The sequence below is a fragment of the Lagenorhynchus albirostris genome, chromosome 2 (assembly GCF_949774975.1).
Source record: "Lagenorhynchus albirostris chromosome 2, mLagAlb1.1, whole genome shotgun sequence".
NCBI lineage: Eukaryota > Metazoa > Chordata > Mammalia > Artiodactyla > Delphinidae > Lagenorhynchus > Lagenorhynchus albirostris.
The window spans coordinates 47,049,748-47,077,398 of record NC_083096.1 but is presented as its reverse complement, the minus strand read 5'-3'; the positions used below and the strand labels follow the sequence as shown (position 1 = coordinate 47,077,398).

The following is a 27,651-nucleotide window of genomic DNA, read 5'->3' as shown; positions in this document are numbered from 1 at the left end:
AACGAATTCTTAAAGAGTCTGAGAGAAATTAGCATGGACAAGAATAGCTAAGAGAGGCCTCACTGAAGATGAAAGATTGACTCAAGTTGGTGACATTTGCTTATGAGTTCTTGATCTTCACGTGTATAGTTGCAAAGTATTTGGAAACGCATCCCTAATTTTCTTTTTCTTCTTTCTCAGAGACTCCAAGTGCGACTGTGATCCGGCTGGCATCTCGGGGCCCTGTGACACAGGCCGCTGTGTCTGCAAGTCAGCTGTCACCGGAGGGCGCTGTGATAGGTCTGTGTGAACTGTGACCCTACGGGCAAAGCAGGGTGTCTCTCGGCAACTAGCATGAGAATTCATCCTCTGAGTGCAATTACGGAAAACGGACACTTAACAAATGTTGATGACCTTCTTCCTGCCCCCTGTCCTCAAAAACTAGGCTTTATTTATTTATGTTTAATTTTACTTTTTGGCCACGCTGCATGGCGTGGAGGATCTTAGTTCCCCGATCAGGGATCAAACCCGTGCCCCCTGCATTGGAAGCGCAGAGCCTTAACCACTGGGACTTCCCTCAAAAACTAGACCTTAAAAAAAGTGCAACAAGGCCCCAAATCTCACTGGACTCCAAGCTTTTGCTCTGGGTCCCTTCTCTGTTTATGCTGTGACAGAGGCACAGGGCCCCGGTGAGTCCCTGGCCAGCTGGCTCTGAATCCCAGGTGCTCTATGCAAGGTGGTATGCTGTGATGAGGTCACATGACTCAACCTGGTCCCAGGAAAGGCCTGGTCTAATTAAACATGTTGGGAAAATCTTAGTAAGTGGGAATATCGCAGTGTATGGCCACAGATAACCGTCTCATGCTGAGAAGGACCGGGGATGGGATGGTGGTTATATGCACACACATGAAATAGGGGGGGAGATGTAAGAGCCCTTTGGGTCCCAAACCACGTTGGGACAGGTGGTGCAACCAGGTCTATCCACCTTCAGTTGCTGCTGCAGGAAATTCCTTAAGTACAAACTGCCCAGACTTAAAACTCTTCCCTCTCCTGATACTGTTGTGAGCAGAGGGCTGCGAGGTAGGCCCCAGAGGTAAAGGCTTCCCTCTTATTTCCTTAAACGAAAGAAAGCAGTTCTTTGGCATCCTGCCAGTCTCGTATACCTGGGCAGAGGAAATGCCAGGTACATTCCTGGCTTTTGTTTTCAGGGGGTTCTTTGCTGCTGAGGTGGGGGGGGGTGAGGAAACGTAGATTTAAGTGTTAAAAAAGGAGTCTCTTTTTGAAAGCATTTTAAATTTCAAAATAGAACATAGAAATAGAAAGTCACGTAAAATGTTGCCAGCAGCACCAATTACATGAAATAGACCTTTGCTAAAACTATGCCGGCCTCGTAACACCCTCTCTCCTTCCTAGAGGTCACCACTATTCTGACTTACTTACTTTTCTTCATAATTAATTACCCAAGTACATCCTTAAACACTGTGGTTTAGTTTTGCCTGATTCCCTTCACTTCCCTCCCCCCACCTCCCTTCCTTTATCATTCCCTCTCCACCCTTTCTGTGCCTCCTCACTTCTTTCCTCCCCTCCTCCCTCCTTCTTTCCTTCCTTCCTGTTTTTTTTTTTTTTTTTTTTTTTTTTTTTTGCGGTACGCGGGCCTCTCACTGCTGTGGCCTCTCCCGCTGCGGAGCACAGGCTCCGGACGCGCAGGCTCAGCGGCCATGGCTCACGGGCCCAGCCGCTCCGCGGCACGTGGGATCTTCCCGGACCGGGGCACGAACCCGCATCCCCTGCATCGGCAGGCGGACTCTCAACCACTGAGCCACCAGGGAAGCCCCCTTCCTTGGTTTTTAATCTCTTTTAATCTGAAGGTTTCCTCCACAGAAACTATAATGATTTTTTAAACCCTTTCTCTATAGGAAAAAATACCCCAACTTATTTATTTACAGCTGGTCTCTGAAGCATCTGTTGTTCACGGTTAAACTGCTTTTCCGTGATTTTGCACAATGAACATATTCTTGACATATAGTCCAATGGATTAGACCACGTAATTTATCAGCAGATATACCTGAGTTTGAATTTTGTCTCAGCCACTTACCAGTTGTATGACCTTGAACAAGTTTCTTAACCTCTCTGGTCTTGGTCTTATCATCTAAGAAAATTGGAAATAACAATTCCTATCTCAAAAGGTTGTAGTGAGGATTAAATGAGGGAGCAAAAGTAAGGTGCCTGGCATATCACAAGTGCTAAATAAATGATAATTGAAACTACCATTATTTCATGTAGAAGGATGTCGTTAACTTGAACAGAGAAGAAAACAAATCCTTCCCGGCTTCCCCTGCCCTCTTCTCTATGACCCCAGCCTCCGGGACTTGTCTGCCAGCTGTGGTCCCCAGAGAAGTCACCGGAGGGCTTGAGCTAGGAGCAGAGGGGAGGCCAGCCTACATTTTGCTTTTGTAGGAGCCTCTAGCCATCCTTTTTTGGCATAACCTCACCTGCCCCCTCCCCTGGGGGTCAGAGCCTAGGTACAAGGGGCAGGGATGGTGGGCAATGCCAGGGAGGGTGGTCTGGGAGGGGTCAGTACAGCTGAGTGGGTGCTGGGGCGGGAGCATTTGCCTTTCTTTTGCTGGCCCCCACTTCCCACCCTTTTGCCCCCGTTAAATACTTACTCCAGAACAGGGCCAGCTCTGCATATCCCTACCTGACCCCTCCCCATCTTGCCCACTCAATTCCTCACCAAGGATGGGAAAAATCACTGTTTCCAGACCATCACATCAAACGTGATACTGCTTTACCAGAGCAAGAGAAAGTGAATATTCTTCATGCTTTCTTTTTAAATTAATCAATCAATTAATTAATTGACTGTGTTGGGTCTTCGTTGCTGCGCGCGGACTTTCTCTAGTTGCGGCGAGCGGGGCTACTCTTTGTTGCGGCGCACGGGTTTCTCATTGCGTTGGCTTCTCTTGTTGCGGAGCACAGGCTCTAGGCGTGCAGGCTCAGTAGTTGTGGCTCGCGGGCTCTAGAGCGCAGGCTCAGTAGCTGTGGCGCATGGGCTTAGTTGTTCCGCGGCATGTGGGATCTTCCTGGACCAGGGATTGAACCCGTGTCCCCTGCATTGGCAGGTGGATTCTTAAGCACTGCGCCACCAGGGAAGCCCTTTTGTGCTTTCTTAATGGGGAGCTGTGATTTGTCCATTGGGGGGTCTAGGAGTGGGGCCACTTTGAGATGGAAACCATTTCTCAAAGCTTTAAACCGCTTGTATGTGCAACTTAGTATTCCTCACCTTTGGGAATTAATGGGCCGGGTGGAAGAGAAAGTAGAAATGATCATATTCTCTATAGGGACAGAAATAACCTATAATATTGTCCTGATTTCTAAAACGTCACTGCAGGTGCCGACCAGGTTACTATCACCTGGATGGGGGAAACCCTGAGGGCTGTACCCAGTGTTTTTGCTACGGGCATTCAGCCAGCTGCCGAAGCTCTGGAGACTACAGTGTCCATAAAATCACCTCTACCTTCCATCAAGGTAAAGCGATCTGTTTTCTAGGTTTTTTGCTTTTAATGTTGTATAGGGTTTTGTGCTTATAGACTTCCGTCCACAGCATGGGGTCCTTGAGTCATCTTTAGCAACTCTCTTCTCGCTTTAAATGTATATTATTTTTGAGGCAATAAGGAAGAGCCTGATGTCTTGTAAAAGTTATAGCTGAATAGTTTACTCAGACCAGCTTATGAATAACTTAAAAAAATAACTAAAAAGAGACCAGATTTCCATCTCCCTGCATTTCCCATCTCATCTATTTTAAAACCACAAAAGAATCATTCTTTTGGATTGAAGGGCTTAACATGAGTCTTCCTGGAATTCACATTCACTAATAATACCACTTTCACATAGGCCAAACGAGCTGATTTATGTGAAATTAGTTACCAAGCTACAAAGCACTCTAAAAATACGGGAGATTAATATGATTTCAACTCTGAGTTTCTCTTTGAACATACTAGACCCTCTTACCTCACTAAGGCCAGACCCTGTTTATGTAAATAAAATAAAAATACAAATTATAGGCAGATGAAAACATGCTCTCTTATTCCAAGAGTCAGACTCGGAGACAAGAAGTCACAGCAGCTGTAGGGCAGGAGTGGGTGAAGGTGAATACAAAGTAGAGAGGCGCATAGGGGATTTTGAGGATGGTACACGAATGTGGAAACATGAAGAAATCCCCACTTGTTACTCACTGCTAGTGAGTAGCAAGCAAGTCTTGCCTTGTTTAACTCAGTAGATGTTGTCCAAATGCAGCGTGGTTTTATTTGTGTTTCAGATGTTGATGGCTGGAAGGCTGTCCAAAGAAATGGGTCTCCTGCAAAACTCCAATGGTCACAGCGCCATCGAGATGTGTTTAGCTCAGCACGACAGTCAGACCCTGTCTATTTTATAGCTCCTGGTATGTACGGTATTTTTCCTGTAGAAGCCAACTTAGAACACTAAGAAGTCAGGATAGAAAAATGGGGTTAGAAAATGTGGACATCTTATCACTTCGTGTTCTGGGCAGTAGTATCTCCAGGAGACAAGTGGGGCTTCAGCCCTTTTTGACAAAGTCATGGCACAGTACAGCAGAACTGGCTGTCCAGGTGGTCAGACCCTGGTTCAGGTCCCTACTTCCGTCAAATGGGAAGTTTCTAGGTTTCCCATCAAGATAAGAAATAAGGACAGTGGTCAAATCTGTGGGTCTACTGAGAAACAGATGGAAAAGTGAAAAGAAACCATTTCTCAAAGCTTTAAACCGCTTGTAAATTTTAAAAATATACAGTAGTCAGAGAAGCTGGATGGAAAAACTCTGGCTAGAATTTTTTTTAAATTAATTAATTAATTTATTTATTTTTGGCTGCGTTGGGTCTTCGTTGCTGCGTGCAGGCTTTCTCTAGTTGCGGCGAGTGGGGCCTACTCTTCGTTGAGGTGCACGGGCTTCTCATCGCAGTGGCTTCTCTTGTTGCGGGGCATGGGCTCTAGGCGCGCGGACTTCAGTAGTCTTGGCTCACAGGCTTCAGTAGTCGTGGCTCATGGGATCTAGAGCGCAGGCTCGGTAGTTGTGGCGCACGGGCTTAGTTGATCTTTGGCATGTGGGATCTTCCCGGACCAGGGCTCGAACCCATGTCCCCTACATTGGGAGGCGGATTCTCAACCACTGAGCCACCAGTGAAGCCCCTCTGGCTAGAATTTTAATCCTAGTTCATATCCTTAGCTAATATGTGACTCCTGGGCAAGGTGGCCTCTTAACCTTTCCAAACTTCAGTTCCCTCAGCTGTTGAATAATGACAACCTCCACGAATTATTGCCATCAAATGTGATGATGTTGGCGAAAGTATTCTGTAAACTAGAAAGCATTATGCAACAAATGGTATTATTGCTGATACACCTGGGATCTTTACATATTGGTCTGTCACAGGGGCCAGGCTATGAATCATGTAACGGATGGAATTGTCTTATAATGAGGCCCTTTTAGCGTTTCAGTAACTAACCCTTCTTCGTGGCCAAGAGTTGCAAGGCCATGTCCACTGCCATGAACTGGCTCTTCTGGCAGGGTGGCTGGGGAGGGGTGATGGGTGGGTAACGTAGGACCCCAGGAGAAATTGCCAACATTGATGAAAACTTACTCACTCCTTTGCTTCTCCAGTCTCAGAACTGACCTCAGTCTTTTCAAATTCTATTTCACAGCCAAATTTCTTGGGAATCAACAGGTGAGCTATGGGCAAAGCCTGTCTTTTGACTACCGTGTGGACAGGAGAGGCAGACACCCATCCGCCCATGACGTGATCCTGGAAGGTGCTGGTCTACGGATCACAGCTCCCTTGATTCCACCTGGCAAGACACTGCCTTGTGGGGTCACCAAGACTTACACTTACAGGTAAAGAGAGAGACTACAAGTGGGTCAAAGAGAGCAAACTGTGACTGAAGTCTGATTCCTTTGTTCATCCAGTCATCATTCACTGGTTCAACAAGCTTTTCTGAGCACCTTTTATGTACCAAACATGGTGTTATGTGCTGAGACAGGTCATGATTGCTGCCCACAAGCCCCGGACAAGCTAATGGGGGAGAAAAATAAACAGATGATTATAGTGCAGCTTGTAAGGGACAAGGTGGACACAGGTGCTTTGAACACACACAGGAGATATCAGTAACTCACACTGGAGTAATCAAGGAAAGCTTCCCAAGAAGATGTGACAAGTGAAGAGCCGCTCTTTAAGGAAAGAAAAGGGGGGAAGGTTAACATGGCAGAAGAAGTATGTTTGAGGAAGTTTCGTACATTTAGGAAATTCTAAGTGGTTAAGCATGAGTGGAGCATGGGGTCAGGGAGAGGAATACTGTGAGAAGTGAGGTCGGAGAAAGAGGCTGAGGTAAGGTCATGGATGGCCCCGTGTGTGTCTAAGGAGGTTACATGTTATCCTGTGGAATGGGATATTTTTTGAAGTATAATTGACCTACAACACTATGCTAGTTCCAGGTCTAAAACATAGTGATTTGATATTTCTATACATTACAAAACGATCACCCTGATAATTCTAGTTACCACCTGTCACCATACAGTGTTATGACATTATTGACTATATTCCCCAGGATGTACATTTCATCCCCATGGCTCATGTATTTTATAACTGGAAGTTTGTCCCTCTTAATCTCCCTTACCTATTTCACTCATCCTCCCACACCCTCCCTTCTGGCAAATACCTGTTTGTTCTCTGTATCTATGAGTCTGTTTTTGTTCTGTTCTGTTTGTTTGTTTTTTAGATTTCACATATAAATGAAGCCATATGGTATTTGTCTTTCTTTGTCTGAATTATTTCACTTAGCATAATACCCTCTAGGTCCATCCATGCTGTTGCAAATAGCAAGATTTCATTCTTTTTTTATGGTTGAGTAATATTCCATTGCATACACACACACACACACACACACACACACATATACATGCATATATACCACATCTTCTTTATCCACTATTGATGGATACTTTCCATATCTTGGCTATTGTAAATAATGCTGCAGTGAACATAGGGGTGCATATAGCTTTTTGAATTGGTATTCTTGTTTCTTCAGAAGAATACCCAGAAGTAGACTTGCTGGATCATATGGTAGTTCTATTTTTACTCTTTTGAGGAACCTCCATACTGTTTTTCATAGTGCCTGCACCAATTTACATTCCCATCAACAGTGCACAAACATTCCCCTTTCTCCACGTCCTCGCTAACACTTGTTATCTGTTGTCTTTCTGATAAGAGCCATTCTGACAGGTGTGAGGTGGTATCTCATTGTGGTTTTGATTTGCATTTCTTTGATGATTAGTGATGTTGAGCATCTTTTCATGTGTCTGCTGGCCATCTGTATGCCTTCTTTGGAAAACTGTTCATTGAGGTCCTCTGTCCACTTTTTAATTAAGCTGTTTGTTTTTTTGATGTTGAGTTGTATAATTTATTTGTATATTTTGGATATTAATCCCTTATCAAATATATCATTTGCAAATATTTTCTCTCTAGAATGGGAATTTTGAATGGTGGGTACAGAGAGTTCAGGGGAGGGGGACGTGCCTATTAAGTGCTTAGTACTGTGTCAGAGACTGAGAATTCAAGATGAAGAAACGTGGTGTTTGTCCTTCAAGAGCTCTTGTCTAGTAGGATATGTAACATGTCAAAAAGCAAACATAACACAATACAAAATCTCTTCAGTGGTGGTGCATGCTCATGGGGAGTTGGGAGGAGAGGAAAGAGTCTTAGTTCTGCCTGGAGGAGCCAGGAAAAGCATTACTAAGGACGCAGTGTGTGGACTGAGAACAGGAAGAAGCACAGGGCTTTCCCAGGGACAAAATCAGGACAACCCGTACATAGGAGTATATGTGGGAACGTGGAAAGGCATAATACAGGGGATTGGTAAGCAGTATTTATGGCTGGAACACAGCGTGTATAGGGGAGATGGGCAGATAAGATTGAAAACGCTGGGAAAAGACCCAGCATGGTGGTTCTTGGATGTCATGTCAAGGTGCTGAGATCTTGCCCATGCCTACAAGATGATGGAAAGCTGTTGAGAGATTGGAAGTCGATAATTGGTGTGATCAGGTGTGAAGGCTGGGTGCAAATACTGTGTGAAGGACAGTTTGGGTAGGGTCTTTAATTGAACCACCAGGACACATTCACAGTGGTTCAAGTGAGGGTTGTTGGGGACCTACCCCAGGGCAGAGGTAAAGGTAATAGAGAATAGAAGACTCACAGCACACACACAATGTGTTCTTAAATAACTGAGTGCACCTTATTCTAACGATACAAACACCCAGCTCTCCACGCTGGAACACCCATTCCCACCTTCTCAGCTTGGTGAACTTACTCTTTAAGATTCAGCTTGCAGGTTTTTCCTTTATATTAGCCTTCTCAGAATCCTAGGTAAAGTTACAGTCCATCCTGAGTTTCTATGGCATCCTGTTTATGCCTTTGTTATAGCCCTTTCTGCATTGTATCATAATTATTTGTTTACCCGCCACCCCTGGGAGACACTGATCACCTCACTCTACTTGCCTTTGTATCCTCCGTCCTGAAACAGCTTCTGGCTCAAACCAAGTGCACAGTAAACAGTTATTTCACGAATCAGTGGATGAAACAAAAGGGTTAGTATGGTTCCTGGAAGGGCTATTCCAGTAGAAATCAAAACAACATAAAGAAGAATAGTACAGGGGCTGGTGATGTGATGCGTTGAGGCAACATGATGCCAAACTAGGAAGTATTACATGTGGACAGTGTAGAAGGTGGAAACTGACTTTTGAAAATAGGAGGTAAAATGTGCTCAGATAACAAATCATTTAAAAAACAAAACCAAAAATGAATGATGGCTCTCGAGGATCAGAGCTTCTGGAACTCAGAGATGTTCCTGCTGTTAGGTTTTGTGTGACCAAGAATAGAAAGTGGTCTCTGAGGGCTTGGACCAGCCCTGGATGCTGTGACCCCGGGAGCTCGGCTTCCTGCACTGGGATGCCCTCCAGCAAATCCTGTGGGGCTTGCACTCCCCGTGGAGTGAGAAAGTTCCAGGCTTGTGCCTATGAGGATGTGGCTACCAGTCCTTCATCCCCGTACAAGCAGGGCTGTGAAGGGGCTGAGCTATTCCCCCATTCTCAGGCATAATTTGTATCGGGTATACGCATTATAAGATTTGATAAGAGTTGGATTTTTCAGCTTTTGCTTTTAAATCATGCAGATTAAATGAAAATCCAAGCAGTAATTGGAGCCCCCAGCTGAGTTACTTTGAGTATCGCAGGTTACTGCGGAACCTCACAGCCCTGCGGATCCGAGCTACCTATGGAGAATACAGTAAGTGGCTAAAAGAAATGAATTTCTCTCTTCTTAGGTTTTAGTTTAATTTGCTTCAGCTCTCTAAGGTGGTGACAGTCTCCAAACAATTAAACAAACGACTTAATGGTTTTGACGTCGAGTCTCTGATTGGGTCTAGATTTGTACATTCTAGAAGAAGTTGTTAAGAAAGAATGTTTCTTGAAAAGAGGTCAGCACCAATGAAGAATGAATGATGCTTCCTTGCTAAAGAGCCTCTGAATTTAGATTAAAGCTGATTATTTGAAGAAGATAACCTACGGCAAAAGGCACGTTCCCTTAGCTCGGAAATCGCATCTACAACACTGTTCTCTTTATTTCTTGAGTAACTTTCCTTTGGAATTATACTCGGTGCTACCACGTTCGGATATCACCATGTATTCTGTTAATTCCTATTATTGAACTTTTATATACTATGTACTATGTTGGGTACTCCTAATCTCGATTGGGATTATTTAAATGAGACCTCCTTAAGCTTTTTAGCACACATGTAAAAAGGAAGCATGGCTGGCATGCACCATTTCCATGTCACTGATATAGTGAATAAAGCAGGAAGTAGAAAAGGTGCTTACTAACAATTTATTGAATCTTTACTATGTGCCAAGTACACTACAATACATGCATTGTCTCATTTAATTTCACAAGAAACATAGGAGGTAGATACCACTGTCATTTCTCTTCGACTGTTGAGGAAACACAGTCATCGAGGTGTTTTGTGATTTGCCCAATTCACACAGATAGTGAGGCTTGAGCCAGAATTTAAACCCTGATTTTTCTGACACCAGAGCCTATGCAGTCAGTCGTATGAACTGCTATATCCTTATGCATGGCATAGTGAGTGAATACCAACTGTCTTTGATAGGGCTATCAATGAAATATATTCATCAATAGTCAATCTAAGAGGGCTTCTCTGGTGGCACAGTGGTTAAGAATCCGCCTGCCAATTCAGGGGACACGGGTTCGAGCCCTGGTCCGGGAAGATCCCACATGCCGCAGAGCAACTAAGCCCGTGCGCCACAACTACTGAGCCTGCGCTCTAGATCCCACGAGCCACATCTACTGAAGCCCGCGCGCCTAGAGCCCGTGCTCCACAAGAGAAGCCACCACAATGAGAAGCCCGCACACCGCAATGAAGAGTAGACCCCGCTCGCAGCAACTAGAGAAAGCCCGCGTGCAGCGACGAAGACCCAACGCAGCCAAAAATAAAATAAATAAATTTTAAAAAATTGTCAATCTAAGAAAGAAATGGAAAATCTTATTTGAGCCAATATGAGAATTATAACCCAGAAGACAGTCTCTCGGAGAGTTCTGAAGACTGTTCCAAACAGGTAAAGGGGGAAGCCGGTATATATGTGATTTGGGAAGAAGCTACGTGCAATCCAGCACACATCTTGGTAGGTTACTGCTATTTGCAAGGAGCGGATACCTTAGTTAATGGTTTAAGTGCTTTTCTAAGTACGGGAAGATGCAAGAAACTGGGCTCATAAAATTTCCTCCTGAAAATATCTAACTCTCTGAGGGCCAGTTCTGTCAGGTTTCCTAGAGCACAAAGTACCACACCCTGATCTTCGCCCTGAAGTCCTTTCAGGATGTACTTTAGGTCAGCAACTGCAGTGGCTAAAGACTTCATTCTTGTAGAGCTGGATAGTGGGCAACATTCTTTATTTTACAATCCCTTCCCTTTCGGTCTTAAGTTCAACCAAGTTCTGGGAGGCATTTCGTGAGCAATTGCTAGGAGCGCACATTCCCAGGTCAGTTGAGGATGTCGTTGACAGGCCACAGAACGTGCTATTACTGGACTAGGTTCAGTTAACAGTAGCCAAAAGCCTCTGGACCTCCTGTCTTTCTACTCTGTTATGGTCCAGGAAATAGTTCCCTCTTGTTGCTTCTTCCCGTATCTAGAGTTATTATGCATGATTACAATCTTGTAGAACTATATATTTGATCAAATTGTTTCAAGTTGCCTAATCATCATTAATTTCATCTGAGGATCAATCATACATTTGGTAATGCAAGAAACAATAATCTTTGTAAAATAGGTAGCATATAATATAGCTAGTAACATTAATAGGTCATAAGCAAGTATTTAAGCTAAGAACTTCCATTAGGTGCAGCCCAGTGTCTCCCCAGGTCATCGACCAGTATGTTTTGCACTAATTGCTATCTTTAAGGGAAAATGATATATTGGCATTGTACATAAAGTTCACCAAAGATGTCTGCACGTACAAGGCGAGTAGTGGGTCGTCATGACCCCTTAAAGGATTGACAAAGGATTGTTACCGTCTAAGGAGTTACATGGCTGGCGCCAGAAGGAGAAAAATTGATCTTTATGGTTGAGCAGGTATTTCTGCCACAGGGGAGGTCTGGTTAACACATAATGCAGATGTACAATGCAACTAGAGGGGAATGAGGAGGGCAAAGGGCAGAGAAAAAGTTTTTTTTTTTTTGCGGTACGCGGGCCTCTCACTGTTGTGGCCTCTCCCGTTGCGGAGCACAGGCTCCGGATGCGCAGGCTCAGCGGCCATGGCTCACGGGCCCAGCCGCTCTGCGGCATGTGGGATCCTCTGGGACCGGGACACGAACCCGTGTCCACTGCATCGGCAGGCGGACTCTCACCACTGCGCCACCAGGGAAGCCCAGAGAAAAATTTTATGTTTAAATTTTTCTTGTCTTGCCTTAAAAATGTGAATTTTCATTTCATCAGGGAGTTAAGAGAAATAAAATCCAATGAGAGGCCTGACTTTAGATCCTTGGACCTTACCCCTTGCTGCTTCTAACGTGTTCCCTCTCTTGCAGGTACTGGGTACCTTGACAATGTGACCCTGATCTCAGCTCGCCCCATCTCTGGAGCCCCAGCACCATGGGTTGAACAATGTGCGTGTCCTGTCGGGTACAAGGGACAGTTCTGCCAGGAATGTGCTTCTGGCTACAAAAGAGATTCAGCCAGACTGGGACCTTTTGGCACCTGTATTCCATGTAACTGCCAAGGAGGAGGGGCTTGTGATCCAGACACAGGTGAGTGAAATGACACCTGGACCAGATGGTTGGGGGCACAGCCAGGCGACTGAGGTCTCTCGCGGAAGAGAGCTGTGTAGGAAAGACCATGCCTGAACTCATTTCAGAGATGGGAAAGGATTAAGGGAAGCAGGGCTGGAGTCAGGGAAGATGGACATGGCGCTTTATTGCACTCAATCCTTTTCATTATGGAAATGCCACAGGGTTGTGAGAAAGGTGCTAGGTTACAGGAAATGGCTGTCATGGTTCAGTGCGGGGTGGGGGAAGGAATTGGTGTCGAGTTGCAAGCATTGTACGGGGAGATCAAAGGCAATGTCAGGACTGGAATGAATGTGCGGACAAATGGTGTCAGGCCTTGGGGGACAAGGGAGCAGTGTTAAGTCATGGCTGGTAAAGGAAGCGTATGTCTGCTTAGCCTGGGAGAGTGAGGGTGAGACTCAGGGTCGTGGCCATGTTTAGAGTTGGTACTAGGGCAGAGGAGAGTACCGGCGCTCAGGCACTCTGGGGAAAGCTTCAGAAAGGCAGGCTGTGAGTTACTAAGCTCTGACTTGCACATGTCATGCGTATTAAAGCAAGTGTACAGTTTTACCCTGCTCATTTCTCTGCTCCTCCATTCTTCCTCTGCCCCCCCAGGAGACTGTTATTCAGGGGATGAAAACCCTGACATCGAGTGTGCCGACTGCCCCATTGGTTTCTACAACGACCCGCGTGACCCCCGCAGCTGCAAGCCCTGCCCCTGTCGCAATGGGTTCAGCTGCTCCGTGATGCCAGAGACAAAGGAGGTGGTGTGCAATAACTGTCCCCACGGTGTCACTGGTGAGGCCAGCTGCCTGCCCTGTCCTGATGCCGTGAATCTGCAAGGATAGCTTCTATTCCAAGGGATTCCCAGGGAGTTTTCATTACTCAGGGTTCGTCTAAATGGGCTCATTTTAAAGATAAGGATAGCTCGTCGATGCCCGAGAGCTCAAGTGGATTGAGGAAGGGCAGAGTGTACAGTTACGCGGAGGAAACATCTAAAGCTGTTTTAGGAGGTTTGTAATTAGGAGATGAAGTTTTCAGATGAAATACAGGGTTTAACTAAGTTTTTAAAAATGAACCAAGGTGAAGAAGGAAAACTTAGTGGCCTTATAAATGTCGCATCTCTCTGCTGGTCAGTCTGAAAGAAGAGTTTCTCTTCAGCAGCAGTCTCAGTGGTATGGGTCTCAAGCTGACTTTTTCCCAGTCAGCGAGTTAACCGGCAGGAAGGCTCCTAGTGGCGCTTGGGTTCTAAGATCTGTGACCGCCGTGGAGTGGAAGAGCCAGGCCCTGGCCGTGGGCTCCTGTTCCTGAAGCTACTGTTCTGGGGTCCACGGGAAAGCTCCTCGAGAGGGCTATTTACGCTTTCGTCCTCTGCGTCTGCTTTTGCTGCCAGTGGGTGATCGCTCGGGCTTGGTTCTTTGCTCCTTCCAGGTGCCCGCTGTGAGCTCTGTGCCGATGGCTACTTTGGGGACCCCTCTGGGGAACACGGCCCAGTGAGGCCTTGTCAACCCTGTCAGTGCAACAACAATGTGGACCCCAGTGCCTCTGGGAACTGTGACCGCCTGACGGGCAGGTGTCTGAAATGCCTCCACGGCACAGCCGGTGCCCACTGTGACCAGTGCAAAGCAGGCTACTTCGGGGACCCCTTGGCTCCCAACCCAATGGACAAGTGTCGAGGTAGGACTGCACCCCTAGACGGATTGGACAGCCTGTGTGTGCGTGTGTGTGCGTGCGTGCACGCCTGTGTGTGTACATGTGTCAGAACATACAGATCAGCAAGGCCCACAGCAGGTAATATCGCGGTGCTGCTTTGGTTTCTCTGACCGACTGGCTCGTGAACAGCCTGGACCTTTCACCTGTCAGAGGTCTTAAGACCCGTGTCCCCTGCGTCAGGGCTCTGGAGTCAGAGCTGGAGGGTGTTGAAAGGGTTAAAGCTGGGCGGGAGAAGTGCAAAAGGTCAGGTTTATGCTCCAGAGTGGAAGAGGAGCTGAAATGGGGCTGCTTCCAGCGCCCAGTCCCGAGGCTGGTAGGCAGGGAGGGGCTGCCAGACCTTGAATCGGAAGGTGATAAAGGGCTGAGACGAAGCCTGAACACACTGAAGTGGGAGGGGAGGGGGTGGTAAAGCAGCTGAAGAGACCCTCTCAGGAAGTCAGTGCGATTGATGTACAGAGAGGTAACAGTCCAAACGTCTCCTAAGGAGACTGGGCTTCAAAGCAGTAGCTCCCGTGGAGCATTCCTGGGGGCCGCTTCAGATCAAAGCATGAATGTGCCGATCAGGCCTCTTGCTCAGCTCTTCTTTCAAGCCTTCGAACACGTTCTGTTCTAGAGGCAAATTCCGTTCTAGGGAGCTGGCCTGCCCCACAGACTCACCCCTAGGTCACAAAGGTCCCAGACCAGCCCTGGTGCCCAGAACTCAGGAGCTTCCTCATTTTAAGGTTCAGCGTGCCTTTGGGGACCGAGATCGGAGGACTCCTGGTCCCCCAGGAGGTCTGCAGGGAGCCCAGAGCCACCCCCCGACTCACACCAGAGTCCCCAGCCCCAGAAATGCTGAGGACCTCTGTGCAACTTGGGGCTTCTACCCAGGGGCACGAATTCCACCTGCCCTGACCCCAGCCTGTGGGTTAGGTGTGATGTCCTATGATAGGAAGCATCCACATGACATCAGCGGTACTGAGTTCAAGTGCAGTTTTTTTAACATACCTATTGTATTACGCTGATCATGCCAATTAAGCTCTCTGAGCCTCAGTTTCCTCATATGGGTGATTAATATTTTACTCAAAGTGGTTGCAAAGATAAAACAGCATATGAGAAAGCATACTATAAACTATATAATTCCATCTATAAGGTGCTATTAATAGAGATTTCATTGCCTTGAGACCATACATTTTTTCACTCAACTATCTTTTATCAAGCACTTACCATGTACCCAGTGTGGAGCTAGATACCGAGGTTATAATAATGAATAAATCAGCTCCAGCTCCCAAAGAGCTCATATGCTAATAAGGAAGACACACAAATATGTAAGCAAATAATGACAGTACGCTTAGACATATGATCATACTACCAAGTGTTCTGTGAGCACTGAAGGTGGAGTAACCCAAAGAATCACTCCGGTAGAGTAGTTACATCCTCAGCTCCTAGAACAGAACATGACACATAGTGGTACTGAATCAATTTGATTGAATAAAGGTACCGCTTTACCGCAGAAGGAAACTATCACTGGCTCTTGCCAGGTTCTCATTCCAGCTTGCCATCTTCTTGCTGTGTGTCCTAGGTCAAATTACTCAGCTTCTCTGAGCTCATATTCCTCATCTGTGTATATACAGAGAGATGTCTACTTCTGGCACCTATAGGCCCAGAAGAAATGTTATTTTCCCTGTGAGCAAAGCCAGAGTGTCTGCAGAATATCCAGCAGGCTTATGATTGAATGGGAGGAAGTAAATAAGTGCCGCTAGGAAGGATGAACTGTTATAGTGTCTTCATCCAGACACACACCCCAAACAAACCTGCCAGATGATTCCGAAGACCTCTCTGTATTGTGGGAATGTGCTTGGAGGCATAGCCAAGAAATGAATCTAACACAATATGAATCAACAAGGGCAAAGAAGGATTCTTTGCCCTTGGTGACTCAATCTTCCTTTTATCTTTTCTATACCTCCAGTTTCTGGAATTAGCTTGACATGAAAGCTTCCTGTTTGTCCGTCTTTTTTCTCTAGCTTGCAACTGCAATCCAGTGGGCTCGGAGCCCGTGGAGTGTAGAAGTGATGGCAGCTGTGTTTGCAAGCCAGGATTTGGCGGCCTCAACTGTGAGCATGCAGCATTAACCATCTGTCCAGCTTGCTATAATCAAGTGAAGATTCAGGTGTGCATGCTAGCCAGACCTCACCCGCAGGAGTAAAATCCTAAAGTGTCTCCTGGGTGGTTCTGTCACAAATCCAGGACTCTCCTAGACTCCTGGGGACGGGGGCAGGGATTACTATTTCTTCCTTTAAAAATTGCTATGTTAAAAAAATTTCCATATACTAGTAAAAATACTTCAGGCTTATGTTCTTATATTTACCATTTTCAAAACCCTTTTTGCAGATACTGCCGCATTCAGTACTCATGGTAACTTAGTCAAATTGGAAGGAAAAGCATTCTGATCTCAGCTTTCACTGAGCAAACAACGTTTTGAAAAATGTGTAATTTTTCAAAGTCACATGGCCAGGTGGAACCGAGAATACCATCCATGTCCCCTGATTCTAAATTCAGTGCTCTTTCCATTATAATATGCCACTTTCTAGCTGGATTTTTTCCCAAGAGATGTCCTTATAAAACAAATGAAGGAGACATAAATGTATAAAAGATATGAGGAGTCCAGAGGTGTCAAGGCTGTCAAGACAGGAATAGCCTCCAGAAGTTTCTCATTCAAATTCCAGAGAAGAATGAAATTGATGTTGTTGTTGTTAATTATTAATATTTTACTGGGGTGAAGGGTGGGGGAGGAAAGGGCCCAAACAGAACCCAAATGTAGAGCAAACTTAACCTATTTTTTAAAATTTATCTATTTAACCAGCCCTCTGTAGCACTTTATTCCAGGCACTGTTCTAAGTACTATACAAATACTAACTCATTTAGTCCAAGTAATAAGTCTGTGAGATATTATTATTATTATCCCCATCCTATGGATAAAGAAAATGACTTACCCAAGGTCACACAGCTAGTGAATAGTGGGGCCAGGATTCAGACTCAAAGTCTAGGCTCTAGAATCTGAACTTTAACATGACATGCCAAGCATTTCTGGGCTTTTAGCTACTAGCCCCTGGGTACCTGCTATTTGACCCTGAACTCTGTCACCTGTTCTAATCCTCTTCCCTGTGTGGTTTCAGATGGATCAGTTTATGCAGCAGCTCCAGAACCTGGAGACCCTGATTTCAAAGGCTCAGGGTGACGGTGGAGCAGTACCCAACACAGAGCTGGAGGGCAGGATGCAGTGGGTTGAGCAGACCCTTCGGGACATTCTGAGAGAAGCCCAGATTTCAGAAGGTGATGAAGGCCAATTTCCCTTCACAAAGGAGAGAATTCAGAGTCCTAGAAAGCAATACACTGGGTCACAGAATCTTCGGTGGTAACAGTTCAGCAGATGTCTCTGCCTAGCCCTTGCGGAGGTGGAAGGACTGTCTGTGATGTTCTCCTGGGATCTGAATGATGGAGATAAAAGAGCAGTTGCATGCATTCATATGTTGGGTTTTTACTATTTTGCCATAAGCCAGTTAAAGTCACTTTTTCAACCCTCTGTTATATTTGACGACTTGGCCCCCAACGTGCTTATCTTCCCTTTCCTTGTTGGTGTTCAGGTGCTATTAGATCCCTCAATCTCCAGTTGGCCAAGGCCAGGAGCCAAGAGAATAGCTACCGGAACCGCCTGGATGACCTCAAGATGACTGTGGAAAGAGTTCGGGCCCTGGGCAGCCAGCATCAGAACCGAGTTCAGGATACTCACAGGCTCATCACTCAGCTGCGCCTGAGCCTGGAGGAAAGTGAAGCTGCCCTGCGAAACACCGTAGGTGGTGCTGTGTTAGGGGACTGGGAGTCATTGCTGAGATGGAAGACTGCCCATGTCACAGGCTCACCTTGTCTCTCTGGTTTTCTGGTCTCTCTGGCAGACAGTTAGACTTCTCTTCCTTGCAGCAGCTGCACTTTTGTTTATGTTCTTTGGCTTCCTGCAGGTTCCCATTTTACTGTGTTATGTCTTCTCCTAGTTCATTTCTTGCTACCCATAGCCTCATCTTGGCCGTCTCTTCTCCCTTCTTTCTGCAACTCTTCTAGGTTGTTAGTTCCCAGAGGGCAGGGTTCAATTTTGTTCATGTTTACATTCTCAGCCCGTAGCACAATGTGTGGCTGTGATAAATGTTTGCTGTAAGAAAGAAAGAGAGAGGGAGAGAGAGAGGAAGAAAGAAATAAAGAACAGATGAAAAAGGAAGAAAGGGAAGGAAGAAGAAGGAAAGAAGGAGGCCAATAACGACATGGTTCTTAAAATAGGGGAAAAAAATGTTGCCAGTATGATTTTCTTAATGACGTAGTTTGTAGTGTGGTCGGAGGGAGAGGTTTGAATGAGCACTCTTCTCGTTCTAAATAAAGAAGGCAGTGGTGATAATAATGTAAGTGGGTGGATAGGAGGTGGATAAAGAAAACTGGAAGATAATCAGATATTATGATGAGAAAATGAAGGATTTAAAAATAGTGTGTATTGATTTTCCTTTTGTAAAAAATTCAGAAAATACATAAAATTCCCTATGATCTCATTACTAAGAAAAAACTACCATTAAAACTTGGTCTATGTTCTACTGCACTTTGAATACATATGCAAATATAAACATGTATATATTTTAAAATGCATCTATATCTATATACAGACTTCCTTTAAACTTGGATTTCTATTTTATTCTTGTCTATACATTTTTTAATGTAATGGCCATCGTGACCAGGGACTCGACATGTCACGTTGTAGAATGCTGTGTGACTAATGACAAGTGGCTCTGACAGAACAGGTGCAGAACCTGCTTAGGCTCCATGGCTCGTATTTAGGCTCATGGCAAAGCCTTAACCAATTGTCCTTTTTCCACAGGACGTTCCTCCCTCAGAGGACTATATGGGGCCAAATGGCTTTAAAAGTCTAGCTCAGGAGGCTGCGAGACTGGCAGACAGGTGAGCAGTCCTGGAGGGCACCTCTGCTTCAGACCACCTCTGCAAGGCCAGCCTTGAACATCGCTGCAGGGTATTCAGGACCGAAGCATATTCATTATCTCCAGGCTCCTTTGCAGCCATCCCCCCACCCTGAAGCCATTTTTTTAACCCCTTGGCTTTTAGTGTATATAGGTGGCCACTGGGCAAGGTCACTTGGCAGGAGTTGGGGGCGAGGGTGTTTCTTTCACATATTTCTCTATGACTTAACAGCATGGCTTTGGTGTATGTCACATGTAATTCCTTGGGCCCCATCAAATGAATCAGCCCTTGGAAAAGCATGCTTTGCACCTTTGAGGGACTCCCAGGCTCCCACACCAAGCCTGGGAACGAGTAGCTGCGAGCTGTTTGCTGGCCTGTGGGGGCCAAGTCTGCAGAGGGGGAACGTCCTCCTGAAAACCGGCTCTGCAGGCCCCCAGTGATAACAGGCGGCTCCTTAGTTCTTGCCTGACTATAAATCCTACCATGCAGAAGAGGTTTGCTCTTGGCGGAGGGCTCAGCAAGGTGGCAGGCTCTGCTAATCCCAAATGAAATTGTTAGCAGAAGGGGGCTGGCTTGTGTTCTTGCAGCGCACGCTGCCTCCTGAGCTCGTTTCCATCACTTTCTAGAACCAGGAGGACAAAAGCAACTGGGGGACTTTTATTGACAGGCTTTGTCCCCCTTAGTGGTGGGTTCAGTTTAGAGATGCAACAAAACTAAATAGGGAGTTGGCTCCTGAATGGAATAAAACCTAGGGGTTTCTCCTGCAGAAAACAGTTTATAAATGCAATATTTTATCATTCTGAGACTTCTCCCACCCATCTCCATAGCTTCCACTGATTATGCCATAAATGGAGTAGATGGCCAAAAAAGTCTAGGACGTGAGGCTACTTCTCAGAACACCCTCTGCTTCTAGATAGCTCCTCTATTAGAGGAGCTCCATCTCATCTGGGTCAATTCTGTTTGGTTTTTCTAGTCCAACCAGTTCCCTTACTCCTCTCCTTTCATTTAAATAAAAGCCCTAAAGGAAGCTCTTTGCCGTGAAACCTCAAATTCTTGGTTTTTGATCCTTTCAGCCACGTTGAGTCAGCCAATAACATGGAGCAACTGGCCAGGGAAACCGAGGACTACTCCGAACAAGCCCTATCCTTGGCGCGCAAGGCTCTGAGTGAAGGAGGCGGAAGCGGCACGCTGGACGGCTCCGTGGTGCAAGGGCTTGTGGGAAAGTACGTTTCAACGGGTACTCACACGGGCCAATATAATCCGCTCTCTCCCAGGGTTCAATGCAAACCACGTCTGAGGGGTGCTGTGTTTCTTTAGAAGTACATCAATACTAAGAGGGACGAGAGGATGAGGGTATTACTTTGGAGGAAAACAGACGCCTTTAAGGCTGGAAGAAAAGGTTGATTAATCTCAGTAAAGTTTGTGTTTTGATTGAGAGGCTGTATATTTGGAGATTACGGTCACCGTCTGTGGTGTTTAAAGGATGTGAGTACACTCATCTGATGGCATGGCACAGATAAACATAATATATTCATATGATCAAGAATTGGGAAAAAAAAAATTAGGGAACTTGCGTTAAATTTTTCTGACCCAACCTGTATAAACTTTAAGATCTATGTTTAAACTGTGGAAAGGAACACATCTCGTCTGGTTCTTCCAATAATCCCGACTACATACTTTTAACAGGATGAATTTTTGCTTTTAATAAAAAAGAGTGAATTCTCAAAGTCCTCTTTCTTCACTCCCTGCAGATTGGAGAAAACCAAGTCTCTGGCCCAGCAGTTGTCAAGGGAGGCCACTCAAACTGACATTGAAGCAGATACGTCTTATCAGCATAGTCTCCGCCTTCTCAATTCAGCATCTCAGCTTCAGGGGGTCAATGATCAGTCCTTTCAGGTAAGGGCACCTAACCTATGCACTGATGTACAGAAGGGCCATAATGCTTTCTTCTCTGGGGGTTCCACTGAATCGTTCAATCATTCAGTTTTTTTTCTCCATATTGACTTTTCTTGCTTTAGATTAGAAAGAGTATTTATTCTCCTCATTATCCTTGTTCTTAAACCCCAATCTTGGTCCCTGATAAGGCCATGGCTCACATCCTGAACCTATTCCTATTAGTGGTTAAAAGTTTTCTATCTCTTTCCTAGTTCTGGGGACTGTTGCAACCTGTGGGAAATTATTATAGATAAAGTTTGATATTTACATTTGGGTCCAACCTATAGTGTATCTCCACGTATGGCCACTCAGAAGGCTTTTGTTTTTCTCAAAAGTTTTGCATTGTTTCTGTTATCTTCCTTTAATTATTGCAAATTTATTAGATTAAGCTTTCTACCTATGGCAAAAAGTACTCACAATGATTTCCACAAAAATGTTCCCATGTATATATAAACTAACACGTAAAATAATAGTAAAAAAAATAAAGCAGGCCTAAAACCTGTTTGATGTTTGGGAGACCTGTTGCCTGACTTTCATGAGGAATATTGCCTCATTTCTGTTAGACTTTGGGCCTGGATAGTTGTTTATGAACAATGATGGCAGGTCCTAGGAAGGCTGGTGTGACAACTGGTGAGCAGAAAGTAAGGCTCATTCATTTTGGGGGGCTCACAGGTAGAAACGAAGAGGATCAGACAAAAAGCTGACTCTGTCTCAAGCCTGGTGACTAAGCGTGTGGATGAGTTCAAGCGTGTGCAAAGCAATCTGGGAAACTGGGAAGAAGAAACCCGGAAGCTCTTACAGAATGGGAAGAATGGGAGACAGGTATCGTTTGTTAGTTTGTTCATTCAACAAACATGTATTGAAGGGCTACCATGTGAATTAATGCTGTAAGAAGAACCATCAAAAACTCTCGAAAGGTCATGATACTGCTGCTTATAGAGACCTTAATGTAATTAGCTCAGCTCCACCCACTGAGTCAGCCCTCAAATCTAGGAATAGGACGCAGGCCTACTGGGTCTAATTTTTGTCTGGCTCTGTCTACTAGCTTGGTTTCAGGAAGTATCTAGAGTTTAAAATTAGGATGTGCAAACTGTTCTTGTACCTGATAGTGGACCAGAGCTTGAGACTGTTCTCAATGTGGGCTCCTATCGGGTCACTGGGTTATAAAGTTTGTGCTGCCCCAGGTTGTGGAGCGGTTTGCTACAGCACCCCTAGACTCTTTGGCGAATCACAGCTCTGTTGTCATGAAGAGAAGTGTGTCAGAGTGAATATGCCGGCAGGAGGGCACTCCCTGGGTGTGTGTTACATTTACTCTAATCTTGTTCTGCCTGCCTATTTACAGAAATCAGATCAACTGCTTTCCCGTGCCAACCTTGCTAAAAGCAGAGCCCAAGAAGCACTAAGTATGGGCAATGCCACTTTTTATGAAGTTGAGAACATCTTAAAGAATCTCAGAGGTGAGTATTTCGTGGTTCAGGTCACTTGAGTATTTTAAAGTTATAACCACGACTTTGGTTTATTTTGAATCTTTATAAATCTAAGTGACAGGTACATTGGGCTATTAATAGACACTTAATAAATATCTTTCTAGAGAAAAACATTTTAAAATATTTGATGTAGTAGAAAGAATTGAACTAAATGTCAAAAGGCTTGAGTTCTGATCTCTGCTCAGCCACATGACCGCGCTGAGCTGGCTGTGTGACCATAGGCAGGTCCCATGCCTTTCTAGATTCTAATGTTCCCCTCTGGAGAAATTTGAACTAAATGACCTCTAAGGTTCCTCACAGATTCAATATCCCGCTACCATACAGATAATTCTCTTTCTTTTCCTCCCTCCCTCTCTCCCTTTCTTTCTTTCTTTTCCTTTCTTTCTTCCTTTCCCTGTCTTTCTTCCGTCCTCCCCCTTTCTTTTTTCTTTCTTTCTTCCTTCCTTCCTTCTTTCTTTCTTTCTTAATTTCTTTCTTTCTTTTTCTTTCTTCTTTCTTTCTTTCTTTCTTTCTTTCTTTCTCTCTCTCTCTTTCTCTCTTTCTCCCTTTCTTTCTTTCTTTCTTTCTTTCTTTCTTTCTTTCTTTCTTTCTTTCTTTCTTTCTTTCTTTCTTTCTTTTCTTTCTTTCTTTGTTTCTTTCTTCTTTCTCTTTCTCTTTCTTTTGCCTGGTTGGTTCCAATGTATTGACAGGACCAGTGAGGTTGCCTTGTGGTAATAATAAAGCAAGCTTTGTCATAGCATCTGGATTCCAGGTAATCTGGGTTTACACCTTGTAGAGATTTGGTTAAAGTTTCAGTCTTCTTCACTAAAAACAAAAAATAAACATTCCTAATTCTTAGAATTTTCTTCACAGAAAGTCCCTCTCTACCCATTCTGTCCAGTCCCCAGCTATTGCCATTGGCAGCTTAGGGTTTAAGGCTCTGGCTTGAAACTTTGGGCTTCAAAGATTCCACCTGCCTCTGATTCACTTTGGGGTTCACTTTTGCAATGATGGGGACCCAGGGCAGGCTGACTGTTGATGGTTAGCTCAGTGCCTCCTTTAAGATGCTTTCTCCTGGACAAGAAAGAGTAATAGCCACAACTTTCCACACTCTCACCCCTGGGCAGTATTAACACTCTTTCTGTAATTGTTCGTAAAAACCTCAGCCACTTTTGTCTTCCGTTGGAAGCTAATTTTCAACTTTACGGCAATGTTTACTTATCTGCATTTCAGAGTTTGACCTGCAGGTTGAAGACAGAAAAGCAGAAGCTGAAGAGGCCATGAAGAGACTCTCCTACATCAGCCAGAAGGTTGCAGATGCCAGCGACAAGACCAAGCAAGCGGAAACAGCCCTGGGCGATGCTGCTGCCGACGCCCAGAGGGCAAAGAACGCAGCCGGGGAAGCCCTGGAGATCACCGGCAGCATAGAACAGGTAAAGGGACATCGAGGTGCAGGTTGGTGAGAGCAGCGCCAAACGCAAGGGTCATGTTCAGTGAGCAAAGAGCGCTGGGCTCATGTTGACCCGTCGGGTTCTGTTACGGTCCACGGCGGCCCCAGAGCCACTCGGCTGGCCCTCTTGCTGATTGGTTCACAGGGCTATCATTGGCTGAGTACTGCTGCCCCGTGCGCACCATTTTCAGCTCCCTTTTTGGACAACACCATGAGAAGAGCCAGCTGAGACTGTTGTTTATATAGACTATTGCATTAGTTTCCCGGAGCTGCTCTCACAAAGTACCACGGGCTGGGTGGCTTAAAACAACAGGAATTTCTTCTCTCATAGTTCTGGAGGCTAGAAGTCTGAGACCAAGGTGTCAGCAGAGCCACACTCTCTCCAAGACTCTGGGTGGAAACTTCCCTTGCCTCTTCCTAGCTTCCCGTGGTGGCTGTCAATCCTTTGTGTTCCTTGGTTTGCAGCGACTTCCCTCCAGTCCCTGCCTCTGTCATCACATGGAGCTCTTCTTCCTGGGTGTCTCCAACTCTTCTTATAAGGACACTAGTCGTGTGGGCTTAGGGGCCCACTCTACTCCAATATGACTTTATCTTAACTAATTACATATGCAACAGCCCTATTTCTGAATTAGGTCACATTCTGAGGTACTGGGGTTTAGAATTTCAACATATCCTTTTGGGGGACACAATTCAACTTGTAGCAACTATACCAGTGTTTTGAGTCAAGATTATGAAATTTTGGAGTTCTGGATCCCTTGACCCTATGTTCTATGTCTAAGCTCCACTTACTCATTTTTCTCTTTCCTTCCATCCTGTGCCATCACTGTGCTTGGTGCTGGGGATACGGACATGGGAAAGACCCAGTCCTTCTCTTCAGAGGGCATTCAGTGTAATGGGCAAGGGCAGGCTAGTTACACTTACAACCCATATGTTAAGTGCTACAGTAGAAAGAGTGCTTCTCAGCTGGACGAGAGCTTCGTCGTTCTTATTTAAGTATGACTTCTAGAAAGCTTAAGCAACTCTAGAAAGCCCAGAGGGAACTCTTGATATCTAGACTGTGTGGCCTCACCCCTGGACCACTTGGTAACTTCCAAAAATAATCTCAAATCTTAGGTCCCTTGAGGGTAGAGACCAATTTCCTGTGCTTCTCTTTACGTGGCTTCTAGTACAGAGGCGTCTGTGTAACTTGATGCCTAATGGTAGCTTATTGGTAAAGATATTGTTAAGATTCGTTCATCCTAATAAAAACAAAACTCAAAGCTATAGCCCATTCATTCTCTGCCCCCAAAGTCTACTGTCTTGGGGAGTAAAGCCATTCAAAAGATGGCAGCAGCAAAGAAACATGACAGAGAGTGAGATGAGTTCCTCACCCTCTGGGTTTTCCCGACTGGTTCCTGTTTCACTCACCATTTGGTGAGCTTAACCTGAGAGGGAAGCAGTGTCTCAGAGCTGATCGTCCTAGCCCCTGGAGACATACCCCCGAATTAACTTGTTTGAGGCAGAGCTTGGGGAAGGGTGTGTCCCCCAAGTCTGACTCTCTCATTGTTCATCTCACTCCATCAGGGCCTGGCTGCAGCTGTATTTTTTCTGCTGTTGTCTTTGGGATGTTTTTGTGCCTTACCCCTCTCTCTCCTTCCGTCCCTGGCTCCTTTTCTTCTCCCAGGAGATGGGGAGTCTGAACTTGGAGGCCAACGTGACAGCAGATGGAGCCTTGGCCATGGAGAAGGGACTGGCCACTCTCAAGAGTGAGATGAGGGAAGTGGAAGGAGAGCTGGCAAGGAAGGAGCGGGAGTTCGGCACGTCTACGGATGCAGTGCAGATGGTAAGTTCCCGTGACTTTCCAGCAGAGAGCACTTTAACCTTGCCAGTGTGGGAACACCCTTGCAAAATGGGCTTGTGTTTATGTTTTCCTCAGGTAATCACAGAAGCCCAAAGAGTTGATAACAGAGCCAGGAATGCTGGAGTTACGATCCAAGACACACTTAACATGTTGGACGGCATCCTACACCTAATAGGTATGTGGAGTATCCACAACCTTCCAGTCCATGTTCCAGGGCTTCTCCCGATGAGTGGGAGTCTCAACTTTCCTTAAGGGTATCCAGAAATTTGCTTTGTTTCCAGGCCCAGATACTTCAGGGCCTGGAAACTTCTTTACATCTGTGGGACTATTTTACCATCTCTAAAATGGGTCACTGAGAACCTACCTATTGCCCTTGGAGGTGAAAGTCTGTAGTTCAAAGAACTGGGTGTATGTAGGGAAGGTATATTGAGGCTCAGAGAGGTTAATAATGTCCTGCAGATCACACAGTAAATTGTGGAGGCAGGATTCGAGCTTCACAGTGAAAAAGAATACTGGACAGTTTGACAGTCCTGCTAAGGATTCTGACCTTGATCCTGAGAACTTAGTAGACAGTGTCAAGCAGAGGGATGACATTGTTGCTGTATGTTTTGGAAAGATCACTGGGGCAGCTGAGTGCAGGAGAGTATGAAGGTGGGTTAGACAAGAGGCAGGACGAGGTGGTTCAGGAGACAGTTGAAATAACTGAGGGGAAGTCATAGAGCTCTGAGGAAGTAGGAGTGGGGGGGGGGAAGATTCTCCCAGCCTGTGAGGTCAAGAATCACCCTCCAATTCTGCTGTTTGTCCCTTCCAGCCACAGTTACACCTTGCTGTAACGGGTTGTGGAAACTTGAGCTGCCAGGTAGATGACCCGAAAGAAATGTCAAGGTGGTAGGTCCATGAGATACTGCAAAATCTTAGGATAAAATAGATTTGATGACACCGTGTGGCAGTAGCTCAGGTTTCCTCACAGAATCCCATCCAAAAGAAAACTCACATAAATTAAAATTATGGGCTTGGGTAGAGCTGATATCAAACACTTACTGGCCTGTTTCATCGAGCCTGGACTGCAGCATATATGGAACTAGGGATTCAGTCAGAGATTCCAGCAACATTCAGGAGAACCTCTTTAAAACCGGATTTTTCTGTGGAGTGTCATCATCACCCCAAGAGACCAATATTGTCTGTGTTGTTATCCTGACAGGTTTGCTTTGTGATCCAATGAGCCCCAAAGAGTAAAAGACCCTCTAAGGGTAAAAAATAAATAAACAAATAAACCCTCCCCAGTGGAGAGTTTAGTGATTTTGCTTAGTGTTCTGAAAAAGGCAATGAAACTAACAGGGCCTTTAAAGAGAAAGTGAGAGCGTGGGGAGAGAGGCTGGATGGGAACTATCAAACGTTTACTGTGTGACAGGCACTATGCCAGGTTTTTCGTGCTGGAAGATCATTTAAGTCTTTTAAAGGTCCTATAAAGTAAGTTTTATTATTATTATTATTTTTTAAATTTATTTATTTTACTTTATTTATTTTTGGCTGCATTGGGTCTTTGTTGCTGCGCGTGGGCTTTCTCTAGTTGTGGCGAGCGGGAGCTACTCTTCATGGTGGTGTGCGGGCTTCTCATTGCGGTGGCTTCTCTTGTTGCAGAGCACGGGCTGTAGGTGCACGGGCTTCAGTAGTTGTGGCTCACGGGCTCTAGAGTGCAGGCTCAGTAGTTGTGGCACACAGGCTCAGTAGTTGTGGCTCGTGGGCTCTAGAGCACAGGCTCAGTAGTTGTGGTGCACAGGCTTAGTTGCTCCGTGGCATGTGGGATCTTCCTGAACCAGGGATTGAACCTGTGTCCCCTGCATTGGCAGGCAGATTCTTAACCACTGCACCACTAGGGAAGCC

The 27,651-nt window shown here is 45.4% G+C and overlaps 1 protein-coding gene across 3 annotated transcripts in view; it reads left to right on the top strand.

The window, feature by feature from the left end:
- The window catches only part of LAMC2 (laminin subunit gamma 2), a 61,702-nt gene that overhangs the window by 31,258 nt on the left and 2,793 nt on the right, over nt 1–27,651 (top strand). For 2 of the 3 annotated variants that reach the window (XM_060131935.1, XM_060131942.1), the window contains 19 exons: nt 181–279; nt 3,368–3,504; nt 4,295–4,417; nt 5,689–5,878; nt 9,208–9,320; nt 12,135–12,353; nt 12,987–13,169; nt 13,803–14,048; nt 16,088–16,233; nt 17,240–17,396; nt 17,708–17,913; nt 18,979–19,058; nt 20,150–20,299; nt 20,828–20,972; nt 21,684–21,833; nt 22,354–22,468; nt 23,711–23,910; nt 25,591–25,749; nt 25,843–25,942. In XM_060131935.1, the coding sequence (XP_059987918.1) occupies nt 181–279; nt 3,368–3,504; nt 4,295–4,417; nt 5,689–5,878; nt 9,208–9,320; nt 12,135–12,353; nt 12,987–13,169; nt 13,803–14,048; nt 16,088–16,233; nt 17,240–17,396; nt 17,708–17,913; nt 18,979–19,058; nt 20,150–20,299; nt 20,828–20,972; nt 21,684–21,833; nt 22,354–22,468; nt 23,711–23,910; nt 25,591–25,749; nt 25,843–25,942 (2,918 nt within the window). The remainder of the gene's footprint in view (nt 1–180; nt 280–3,367; nt 3,505–4,294; nt 4,418–5,688; nt 5,879–9,207; nt 9,321–12,134; nt 12,354–12,986; nt 13,170–13,802; nt 14,049–16,087; nt 16,234–17,239; nt 17,397–17,707; nt 17,914–18,978; nt 19,059–20,149; nt 20,300–20,827; nt 20,973–21,683; nt 21,834–22,353; nt 22,469–23,710; nt 23,911–25,590; nt 25,750–25,842; nt 25,943–27,651) is intronic. The other variant, XM_060131937.1, reaches the window with a different exon arrangement.